We start from the raw sequence: 12591 nt of genomic DNA, 5'->3' as shown, positions 1-12591 counted from the left end.
CCTAGGTTCTTCCAAAAACATTACTAGAAGAATGAAAAGGCAAGTCACAGAGTGGGAGAAGATATCCATAGTATGTATATATTGACAGAACTGTGTCATATATATATAAAGAATATTTATATATATTATATATATAAAGAATTTCTATACATCAATGAGAAAAAATGAGCATAAGTCTTGAACAGACATCACAAAAAAGGATATCTAAATGGTTGATAAATATGAAATGGTGGTTAATCTCCTTAGGCAACAAGGAAATACAAATGAATATCATAATGACATGCCACCACACACCCATACGAATGGCTAAAATTAGAACCATAACAAAATGCTGGCAAGGAGTGGCCCTTTGGGATCTCACATGTACTGCTATTTGAAGTGTAAATTTTTATAATTGCTTTGAAAAATCTATTGAAAATCACTTTGAAAATCACTTCTCTGTGACCCAGTAATTCTGCTCTAGATATGCACTAAGTAGATACGTGTATGAATGTTTACTGAAAAGACTTGTATAAGAATGTTCTTAGCAGTACTAATTGTAATGGCCCCATACTGGAAACAACCCAAATTTCTGTCAACAGTGGAATGGATAAATATATTGTGGTATATTCCTACAGTGGCACACTGTATAACAAAAATGAGTAAACTATTAATTATATAATAATATAAATGAATCTCACAAAAATAATGATAAATTGAAAAAGCCACACAGTTGGTTACATACTGTATGATTCCATTTAAATATACAGTTGTCCCTTGATATCTGTGGGGGATTGGTTACAGAACCCACTGTGGTTACCAGAATCCACGAATACTCAAGTCCCTTACATTTAACTTTCCATATCTGGTTTGTGCATCCCTAGATTCAGCCAACCATGGGTCATATAGTACTATATTTATTGAAACAAATTTGCTTAAAAGTGGAACCATGCAACTCAGGCCTGTGTTGTTCAAGGGTCAATTGCAGTTCAAAAATAGGCAGAATGTATCTATAATGTTAGAAAAGTAGAATAGTGATAGTTGATAGATGGCGTATGAGGAGGCTTTTACTGTGCTGATAATATTCTAATATTTGAATATTAAGTGTGGGTTACACAGATAAGTTTACTTTGTAAAAATTGATCAGGTTATGATTTACATAACTTTTTAAAATTTTTGAGGTGTGGTTGGTTTACAGTATTGCATTAGTTTCAGATATACAACCTAGCAATTCATAATTTTCATAGATTATACTCCATTTAAAGTTATTATTTTAAAATACTGGCTGTATTCCCTTTGCTGTGCAATATATCATTGTAGCTTATTTATTTTATACATAATAGTTTTTACCTCTTAATCCCCTATCCCTATATTACCCCTCCTACCTTCCTTCTTCCCAGTGGTAACCGCTAGTTTGTTCTCTATGTCTGTGAGTCTGTTTCTGCTTTGTTATATTCATTCATTTTATTTTTTAGATTTCACATATAAGTCATAACATATAGTATTTTTCTTTCTCTGTCTGACTTATTTCACTAAGCATAATACCCTCCAAGTCCATCCATGTTGTTGCAATTGGCATAATTGTCATTCTTTTTCATGGCTGAGTAGTATTGCATTGTGTGTGATTATATATGTGTGTGTGTGTGTATAATGTAAGATATATATATCTTACATCTTCTTTATCCATTCATCTGTTGATGAACACTTAAGTTGCTTTCATTAGTGGCAGTTGTAAATAATGCTGCTGTGAACTTTGGGGTGCAAGTATCTTTTCAAATTAGTGTTTTTGTTTTCTTCAGCTATATGTCTAGGAGTGGAATTGCTTGATAATATGATAGTTCTGTTTTTAGGTTTTTGAGGAACCTTCATACTGTTTTTCACAGTGGCTGCACCATTTTACATTTCTGCCATCAGTTTTGTGTACTTTTCTGTATGTATGTTATACTTCAGAAAAAATTTACTAAAGGACAGATCTTTTACGGCTTTATTTCCCATAACTTATATAACTATGAGTTATAAATGTATTCAGATCACTTCCAAGTTAAAGATACTATTTCAGAAATAAATATTTTCATCTTTCTCAATGGGTAAGTTTTCTCTTTTTTACTCTTATTCTTACTTTTCCCAAGAAGTTAATATTTAAGTGCTTACTCTGTGTTCAAGCAGCATTATCCCCTTTTGTCCTCGTAACAAAAATCTATTATAGCAAGAAGAAAAACGAATCTGAATTAGGTAGAAATAGAATAAATAAAGTCATTTCAGTCAAGGTCTTCAGGAGAAATAGATAAAGTTGGGAGTTTGGGTAGATACTCATCAATATTTATTTTCTACCTACCACACAATTGAAATAAACTAGGAACTCACTTGAGGGTGGAATGTATATGCTTCACACTTGGTCATCTTAATAACTTGCCTTCTCATAAATGAAATTATGTGTAAACTGTATATTCTACTGTTGATATCTTATTTTTTCCTACTAACTTTGGTCTAAGTCAAGGATCAACAAATTACAGCCTGCAGGTCAAATCCAGCCTGCTATCTATTTTTGTAAATAGCGTTTTATTGGAGCACAGCCACGCTCATTTGTTTGTGTTGTCTGTGGCTACTTTTATGCCAGATTGTATGGCCCATAAAGCCTAAAATCTTTACTCTGGACCTTTGCAGCGAAAGTTTGCCAACTCTGGGCTAAGACAATGTTGATCATGATCAAATAGTTAAATATATCTACATTCTTTCACCTGTCTTACCCTTCTACATTGATGCCAGAAGGAACCTTGGATTGTAGGTCTGTGTAAATTGGCCTCAGGTTGGAGTAGTTACAGCATGAAACCTACTGTTTAGATTTTACTCTGACCCATAAGATCACCTGTGAATAAGGTGACCAATACATTTCAGTTTGCTTGGAGCAGTCCTGGTTTACATCTGTTGTTCTAGGTGGTTATTATATTATACTAACATTGCATACTGTTGATAATATAATGATTAATAGCTGCTTTTTTTTACCCCCCCATTTGGTATATATACTTTTTGCTGAAGTATAGTCAGTTTACAATGTTGTGTCAATTTCTGGTGTATAGCATAATGCTTCAGTCATACATGAAAATACATATATTCATTTTCATATTCTTTTTCACCATAAGTTACTACAAGATACTGAATATAGTTCCCTGTGCTATACAGTATGAACTTGTTATCAGATTTTGTGAGAATCCGCCTATATTTCAAAGCAAGAGATACTCTGCCAGAGCTCAGGAGGTGTTCTGTGCGATTCAGATGTAATTCTTGGTGTATCTGTGAGAGAGGGTGAGCTATGAGTCTCTTCTCCACCATCTTGGCACTTCTCCTCTTTTACTCTTAATACCCCCCAGTTCAGATGGTAAATTATATGGTCAGTCTGTCTGTGAAAATACCATTGAGAAGGGTAGTGGAAACAAATAGAAATAGGGTAGTGACAACTATGCAAAATGGAATTTAAGAGATTAATTTTTGCAATTTTGTGTCAGAGGTCTCCAAGACCCATCTCAGTGTTTTGTAGGATTAACAGTTCTTAGAAGTTGCTATGCTTATGGTTAGGGTTTATTACAATGAAAGGATACACAGTAAAACCATCAAAGGCACACGAGGAAGTGTCGAGGAGCCCAAGTGCAAGCTTCCAAGTGTTGTCCCTTCACACTGGAGTCACACAGATGTGCCTGATGCCTCCAGAAGTGATATGTGATGACATGTGCAAGTGTTCTCGACCAGGGAAGCTCACCCTAACCTGGGTGTCCTAGAGGTCAGTCATATAGGCATGTGGCACCTCCGTGACTGACCTTGCTTACTTAAGCTCCAGAACCTCAGAGAAAAAGTATGTTCATTGTAAATCACATTGTTTGCATAAGCTGGTACAGTGTGGCCCAAGACCTCAGTAATGCAAAAACACTCTTATCAGAAATTTCCAAGGGCTCTGTTCCCAAGAACTAGCCAAAGGCTAGTCTGAAAATGGGCCATTTGGGGGAATGTGTAAGGTTTGAGCAGCCGAGGCTTACTGAGTTACTACACAAGGTCATACAAAATATTTGAGCCAGAGTTTGAGTCTAGGTAAATCTGATTCCAAAGTCTGTACTCTTTCCATAAGTTTAATTTTTACTGATTTGCTAATTAAAAACACTGGCTACATTAAATGTGGTAGAGACTTGGACTATGCCTGTCTATCTTGTTAAATACTTTTACTTGTGATAAGCTTTCTTTTTTCATCATATTGTATTTTGCATATTAATTTATTGAAAAGTAGCTTAGATGAAGAATAGTCTGTAAGTATTCCTTTTGCACTTAATACGGCGTTTAATTTAAAAAAGAAATGTGATAGAAGCTTTAGTTTACAATTAAGAATTGTCTGCCTTGTAGATAATAGATTCGATTGATCTTATACAATTCTCAGAAGCTTTTAACCTTTTTTTCTTTTCTTTAGGTATTTGTGGAAACATTAGACAAGTGTTTTGAAAATGTCTGTGAACTGGATCTGATTTTCCATGTAGACAAGGTACAGTTTCTACATTATCAAATGGTCTAAGCTTTTTATCTTAGAAAAATATTAATTTGTATTTGTCAAAGTAAAAATGGATTTAGTGAGGGGGGAGGATACAGCTCAGTGGTAGAGCGTGTGCTTAGCATGTACAAGGTCCTGGGTTCAATCCCCAGTACCTCCCTTAAAAAAAAGTAAATAAATAAACCTAATTACCTCACCCCCAAACATAAATAAAAAACAAACAAATAAAAAAAGAAAGTATTTTGGTTTGAGTCATGAAATGACAGGCTCCTGGCTGAGGTGATTTAGAGTGGAAAAAAACAAGAAGCAACATAAGAGCGACAGGCATTATGTGATAAATAGTGGTAGAATTGCCATTTAGAGAAGGCTATAACACATTAGTGAAGCTGCTCACTAAAATGACTTTAAAAAATGGGTTTAGTGAATAAAACTACTTTTATTCCTTTATTTAATTCATAAGTTATATTTACTATGAGCCAGGCACTCTGCTTAGTGAAGAAGATTCAGACCCTAAGGAATTCACATCTGGAGGAGGAAACTGGCATGAACAAGTATGTTGAGAGTGTTAATGGAACACAGCTACACCAGTTACCTCTGCCTATGAGAGTGCAACTGGAGGAAATTACATTTAAACTGGGTTTTTTTAAGCATTAGTAGGTGTTCCATAGAAAAGGAGAGGATGGCTCTACAGGCAGAGATGTAAAGTACAGGGTTTTTGTGACAAGGGGATTTGGTATTGATCATGAAGCCTAATTTTAAAGTGCCTTTATTTTAGTGCCATGGATTTTGGAATTCATTCTGAGGCAATTTAACTTTTCAAAACAAGTTTTTACTGACATTATTGTTGCTTTGGTTGTTCATTCTTGACGGATTAGGCTAATTTTTTTCTGCATTAAGGAGGTTCTGTTGGTAGGTGGGAGGTTAAAGACAAGGAAATCAGTTAGAAATCTGTTGCAGTAGTCCAGAAAAAAATGAACTAAGGCAGTAGAGTAGTGATGAAAGAAAGTGGAATTGACAGAACTTGATGTATCGAAAGAAGGTAAGAGAAAGGAAGAATGACTGAATTCTCTAGCCAGTATTACTGGATATTGGTGGTAGGGAATTTTACAAGGAAGAGATTCTACTTTTACTATATATAGATTTTTTTTTTCTCTTTTAAGTTTATATAATGTAACAGATTGTTTTGAGTGATTCAGGCTTTGAATAAAATAGTCTGAAATTTTAACAAAAAATTGTGATTTTTAAAAATCAGCTTTGTTGAGGTGTAATTTACACACATTAAAATTCAGTAGCTTTAAGCATACATTTAACTAAGTTTTGGCAAATACATTTAGTTATGCAACCACTACTACAATCAAGATACAGCACAAGGAATGCATTTTATTATTTGTGAACATCAAAAGAATACATTTATCATTAGCCAGTCCTTTAGGATCATTTTTCTCTTTTACTAAGTGATTTAATTTCGTATTATTGGCTCATTTTGGATAGAGAACTTAAACTTGATATTTTTAAGACTTATTTTAGTTTTCTACTGCTTTTCTCTATTAATCTGTCTTACACTATTCACACTTACAAAGACTTGTTATTTTTAAGCATTAAAATTCACAATATTCAAAAGTATGTTTTGGTACATGGTTAAAACTCTATTTTTAAAATGATTGCTCAAAAATCATTAGCTTAAATGATACATCTGGCAATTTTTTGAGAAAATTGAAGATTCTTTTTGCAAAATGTTGCAATAAGAATAAAGTTATCACGTTTGTTCTAGAGAATAAGTTTTCCTTAATAGGAAATGTTTGACACACAGTGTTTTTAAAACTTCATTTTACATTAATAATGCATTTATTTTAGAAAAATCCAAAAATACAAATAAGAGGAAAATAAATAGAAGCCATTTCAATTTCAAAGATTGCCTAGTATTAAAACATAAACTGAGGCACATTAAAATTTTTAAGCAAAACTTGATTCAGATTGGGTGGCACCAAACTGTAAGTGGTTAGGAGCACTCCACCTGCAGGAGCTATGGGAAAGTCTTTTATAGAGAAGAGGCAGAAGCAAAGCGAGGAAATTATCTGATTGGCTATTGCCTAAGCAGTTGCATTATTTGGAAAAGCCAAGTTGGCCATTTGTAATTGGTTGTTCTTAGGTTTTGATTTCTTAACCTTGAGGCATTACAGACTTAGGTTCTGGTTTGCTTACGGAGGCTGCTAATGTATTAGAACAACCTCAGTCTAATAGCTGCCTTGTGTAATTACCACTAGTTAACATTTTAGAGTACATTTCTGATTTTTTTTGAACAAATGAGTACAGAAACAAATATGTCTTTAATTAAAAAAAATTGGATCTTATCTGTAGTGTATATAGCCTGTTCATTTCACATAGCAGTGTATCTTCTTTTTAGAACCTGCCAAAATTAGCTGTGCCTCTTTTTTCTGGCCTAAGCTCTTATTAAAAAAATTTTTTTCAATGCAATGAGAAAAAAGCTTCAGTATAAGAATTAGAGACCAGTCAAATAGATATTTCCTTTCCTACATTCTCTGTCTAAAACAATGCTAGTCTTGTTTTCACCCTTTCTTTGAAAGTAGGCTTGTTTTCAAGTTTCAAGCAGCCCTGGACTTCCCAGCCATTAGGGATCTTCTAACTAGCTCAGCTCATTTTCCCTAGGGGCAAATGCAGAGAGTCCACTGTGTGCTTTTAGATGACAGTTGGGTAGAGGAAAGGAGGAAGTTGTAAAGAATACCCCTTTTCTTATCAGTCGGGATGGGCTAGTTTATGCTGCAGTAACAAATATCAGAGTATTTCTAATTCATGCAGTATTTTATCACGTCCCACATGCTCTCACTCTGGGATCCATGGTGACAAAGCTGCCAGTATTTGGAAAATCATCCGTTTTTACATCACAGAGAAAAGAGTTTTCATGGGTTAATTTATATGCTTTTCAAAGTATCACACATGATAGTTTTGCCAACTATTTTACCACTACAAACATGGGCCACTAACTTCCTAGCCTCTAATGCAATTGTTTCCGTGTGGCCTACTGCCCACCTCCTAAGTCAGTGTCTTTTCCTTTATTGTGATTGTGAATCAGTTTCTCATTACAAACCTTTAAGTACTAATTTCTGTGTCAGTCATATAGGCTGATCTTTGTAGTCACCCTGAAGTAGTGGGACAGCACCCCCTACTCAAATTGGTTTGGACATCGAGACTGGAGATACTACACGTACACCAACAGTATATGATCTAAAAAGGTTTATCACTCACTTAATAAACTTTTTGGGGAAGAAAAAGGAACAGCGTCTATCTTGGGGTTTTACATGATTAGGGGGTAGGGCTTGGACGAGGGTTTCTGTGTGCAGGACAGGTTTTGCGTAGTTTCAATTTCCTGCCAGTGCAGAGTAAGGAGCACCTGGACTTTCTTATCAGCTTGCTCAGATGTGGGCAGAAGAGGAAGGGGAGCAGTGGGGCTTGAAAGCTGTCCACTGTCAGACATCAAAAATGGAGTCAGACTCTTTTTTTACAGCTAAGTTATGCTGTGGTAATAACACCTAAAATATGAGTAACCTAGTTTATTACTTATACTACATGGCCATTGTGGTTTTGCTGAGAAGGTCTCCTTATTTGCTCATCTGTGCTACCTGTCCATTTCCTGAACACAGTGGCTTTAATTGGGCAGCCCCAGGTTGTTGACACTATTGCAGCATAGCCTCAAATCCCAGGGCAAAGATGAGAGAGCTGAAGATTTATGAAGAGCTTGGTTTGGAGGATATATGACATTGACAGCTATGAATGTGCTCTGTCCACCCCTTCCTACATACCCCCTACCCCATCCCTCGGATGATCCGGGTAAGGGAGATCTGATTGGAGGCCTCAGTGTCTTTCCTACCCTTTAGACTAGGAGAATGAAGAATTAAGAGCAGAGTGATTTCCTCTAGCCCAGTCCCTCTTGAGGACTTTGACAGCCTATCCTTAAACCATAGGACATAAAGTGAAAGACTCCTTTTCATTTCACCAACTGAAGAAGTCTAACCATTAAGAAGAGTATCTCAGCAACCAGACCTAAGTATTAGTGAGCCAGCAGAAAGAATGCTATCTCAGCAAGAGAGATGAGGAACACCAGAATATGCTCTGTGAGGGGGAAATACAACTACTGGAGGAGATAGATGAACATTTGAAATTTAAAAATGATAAAAAGTACTTAATGAGATGCAGTTTGAAAAGGTCTTCCTGGGGCTTAAAAATGTGTTTTCAAACCGTAGAGTTTAAAAGGAGATGATATCACAGTTGAGGCTTGAATTACAGATATAAAAGAGAAATGCAGGAAATAATCTCAAGGCACATAACTGAAAGCTAAGACATAGAAGACGTGAAGAAAAAGATAAGAGAATTTGAAGTATTTAACATGTATTATAAAAGTATTTTGTGACTCTTATCCAACTGGAGGAAATGAAAGTAGGGAATAATCAGAGCATTTTAGTAGGAAAACAAGGCATCTCAGTGGTAGGAAGACTTAATATTTTATAAATAATAATAAAACCATATTTGTTTGATTAAAAGCAAGGAGAGTTTTCATTAATAAAAATTATAAATAGTAGAATCTCTGATTTAAAGGAGGGAGAAATAATATAAATAAAATTTGATCAAACCAACCAACTTTAGGGGGGAAAAGGAAATAATTTAAAAATAGATGTATTATTCAGTACACTAAGTGTGAATTGAGTGAAACAGTCCATTAAAAAGACAGAGATGATGGGTTTAAAAAGGTACATCTTATATATGAAGGAAGATAAATTCTAGAGTATTTCCCTTTATTAACCACTTTTCATAAACCTATTACCTACCAAAAGCGATCATTGAATTTCTTTTTAGTATCCTTGTGACATATGAATTTTAACGTAATTGATTTGTTTTAATCCACTACAGATGTTCTTTTTGATGTTCAAATTGCCCCATCTTTGGCCAGTGGGAACCCCTTCAGGTTGTCTTCTGAGTTCTTTTGACATGACCCTTCCCCCACCTCCCTCCATGGACTTGGATAGCTGCTTTGTGTTTTGGTACAACTAGATGTTCCAGATTTATTTTGTTTATTTCCTGCTCAAAACATGTTATCAGTCATTCCTTCTAGGAACCCTGATTCCTTTTAGTGGGACATGGTACAGAGAAACCAAGGTCTGGAGGTGCTCATAATTATGAGGCTGATCACTGTTTCTTGGCCTTTTGTATGAACAAAACGTCTTATATATATTTTTCCCCAGCCTTCACATCTGTCCTCTCCCCAAGTTTCCTTTAAGTGGATGATGATATATAGAAATGACAGTCTCAGCACCAAGTGTGCTTATTGGTATCGGGGTGATATTACTCCTGGTTCTCAGTGAATCAAGCTGGGAAATAGATGTACGTACACACACACACACACAGTCTGAGCACACACACACAGATTTGTGCGTATTTCTATATCTTCATATATATTAAAAATCTTTGAGTTCTAATACCTCAGTCTGGTGCAACACTGTAGAGTTACTCTAGCCTTCTCCTTTTCCATATCTGCAGTTTGCTTCTTTGACAGTGAGAGATTATTCTGATTATTGTCATTCCTATTATTCCTGTTAATATTGATGCATTTACTTAGTTTGCTTAATCTTTCCTTTCTATAACCAAACTCCTGGCTGAGTCATTCAAACGCTGAGCCCCAGACATGCTCAGCTTTACCCTCCCCTGCCAGAACCAGTCAAAATCTTGGCCCCCTTTCTGCTGAGCAAGTTGTTAGAAAGTCAATCCTAATTTTTAAAATTGCAATAAATAATTTTTTTTAACTTAGGTGATTTGAAAAAGAAGTTGGTGGAATTTCTAGAAGAGGAAAAAAAATCAAATTTCAATGGATAGGTTTAAACATAGATTGGACCTATCTGAGTAAATGGAAAGATAGAACACGTTGTCCATAATACAATGTAAAAAGACAAGAAAGATTGAGAGTTTGAAAGATAGTTTACAGGTAAGGAAAGATAGAATGAGAAACTTCTAATGAAGAAGAAGAAAGAAAGAATGAGGCATAATCTGAGTATCTAATGGATACTCTAATGGATATCTAATAGGATTTTCTAGAACGATAGAATTTTCTGGACGATGCCAGTCCGCAGATAAAAGAATCACAAGCAGAACAAGTAAGTCCACATATAGACTAATGATAGTAAAATTGAATAGCAGAGAAAGAGCTCCTAAAATCATCCAGAAATAATAGACATATTACCTTTACAAGAGCAGTGGTTAGACTGGAAACTGATTTCTCAACAGCAACCACAGAAGTTAGAAGATAATATGTTGAAAGAAAATAACTGCTAAACTGTAATTCTAAAATTAGCAAAAATATCTTTCAAGAATATGAATGAAATAAAAACATTGTTAGAGAAACAAGTAATGAGAAAATTTGCAACCAGCAAGCCTTTGGACTAAAGGAAATTCTCAAGAGGGTACTTTTCACAGAAAGAAATCTATGATATAAAAAGGAGTGAGTTGAAGAAGGAAGAAGAGCAAAGAAAGAAGTAAATTTATGAGTAAGGATAAAAGATCATTGACTGTTAAAGTACTTAAGTGTTTAAAATGAAAAAAAATTTGTAGACTTAAAATACAAGTCAACAATAATATATAAGCCAGTAGTATTGTCAGGTCTTATAGTGAGCCTCTGTGACTCTATAATAAGCAAGCTTTAAAAAGGATTTCTGTACTGGAGAACTTCATTCTAAGTTAAGTAAGCCAGAAAGAGAAAGAAAAATACCATATGAGATCGCTCATATGCGGAATCTAAAAAAAAAAAAGATAACTACAGAACAGAAACAGACTCAGGATATAAGATACAAACTTGTAGTTGCCAATGAGACGGGGGGTAGGAAGGGACAGACTGGCATTTCAAAATATAGAATAGATAAACGAGATTGTACTGTGTAGCACAGGGAAATATATACAGGATCTTGTGGTGGCTCACAGTGAAAGAGAATGTGACAATGAATGTATGTATGTTCATGTGTAACTGAAAAATTGTGTTCTACACTGGAATTCGAACCAACATTGTAAAATGACTATAGCTCAATTAAAAAAAAGTTTAAAAAAATAAAATAAAATAAAAAATAAAAAGAACTTCTGTACAATCAACCCAAAATATAGAGTAACAAGTAAAAGAGCTAATTTTTCAGTCAGACTTGAATATTTTGAATTTTAAGATTTGAGACATTCATATTCAGTATGAGTATAAAATACATTGTGTACCAAAATAGAATTACTCTTACCTATTACTTTGAATTACTATGCCCTTGTTGCTTTCCATTGATCAACAATTAACAATTGTCTTCATTATTATTAGTATAGTATGCTATATACATTCCCTTTCTGTTTTGTCTTAAAAAATGTATCAAAATTTTGATGGGCTAACAGTATACTCTTAATTCCTTTCAAGATTATTTTCAAAATTGTCATACTTTGAAATTTTCTTTTGTAATATATTCAAGAAGACAGTAGTTTGTGCAGGGATTGTGCTCTTTAACAGCAGAAGCTGTTCAACTGAATCAATCTCAAGATAGTATTAACCAGATAACTGTAGAACTGATTATTTCCTTAGTGGGCACTTTCTTCATGTTAATGACATTATCAAGTGAAAGTTTAGATTTATATAACATTTCAGCTATCTTGTTGGAGAATAATTATAGCAAAATTTATTATATTTTTAGATTTAATGAAGTTGTTAAATATATTTTGAGAGGATATATTTCTGAAGGTAGTTTTTTTTTTTAGTGTTTGTGTACCTTTCCAGAATTTTTCTGGGTATATCCAACTGTGTGTATGTGTGTAATTTTTTTTTCCATACCTCAGTGGGACCATATTACAGATATTGTTCTGTCCCACTCATTTGTTCATTTAATAACCTAGCTATATTTCTGAGGAATCTGTAGATTTCTCTCATTTTTAGATGTATGATAATTAATAGTGTAGATTCACCATTTTACTTTGGTATTTTTCTTTGCTCTTACCAACAGAGTTTCATTGATCATCCTTATACGTACATCTGACTCCACCATCTTTTATTAACTCACATG

General features: G+C 34.4%; 1 protein-coding gene across 2 annotated transcripts in view; it reads left to right on the top strand.

Annotated features, from left to right (window-relative positions):
- The window catches only part of AP3S1 (adaptor related protein complex 3 subunit sigma 1), a 64522-nt gene that overhangs the window by 31537 nt on the left and 20394 nt on the right, over window positions 1–12591 (top strand). For both annotated transcript variants that reach the window (XR_012070729.1, XM_031673147.2), the window contains exon 4: window positions 4430–4501. Coding sequence is in view for 1 of the 2 variants with exons in the window: in XM_031673147.2 (XP_031529007.1) it covers window positions 4430–4501 (72 nt within the window). In the remaining variant the exon portion in view is untranslated. The remainder of the gene's footprint in view (window positions 1–4429; window positions 4502–12591) is intronic.

This window comes from Vicugna pacos, chromosome 3 (genome assembly GCF_048564905.1).
Source record: "Vicugna pacos chromosome 3, VicPac4, whole genome shotgun sequence".
Taxonomy (NCBI): Eukaryota; Metazoa; Chordata; class Mammalia; order Artiodactyla; family Camelidae; genus Vicugna; species Vicugna pacos.
Note: the sequence above shows the minus strand (reverse complement) of the source record. Positions and strands in the feature narration are given on the sequence as shown.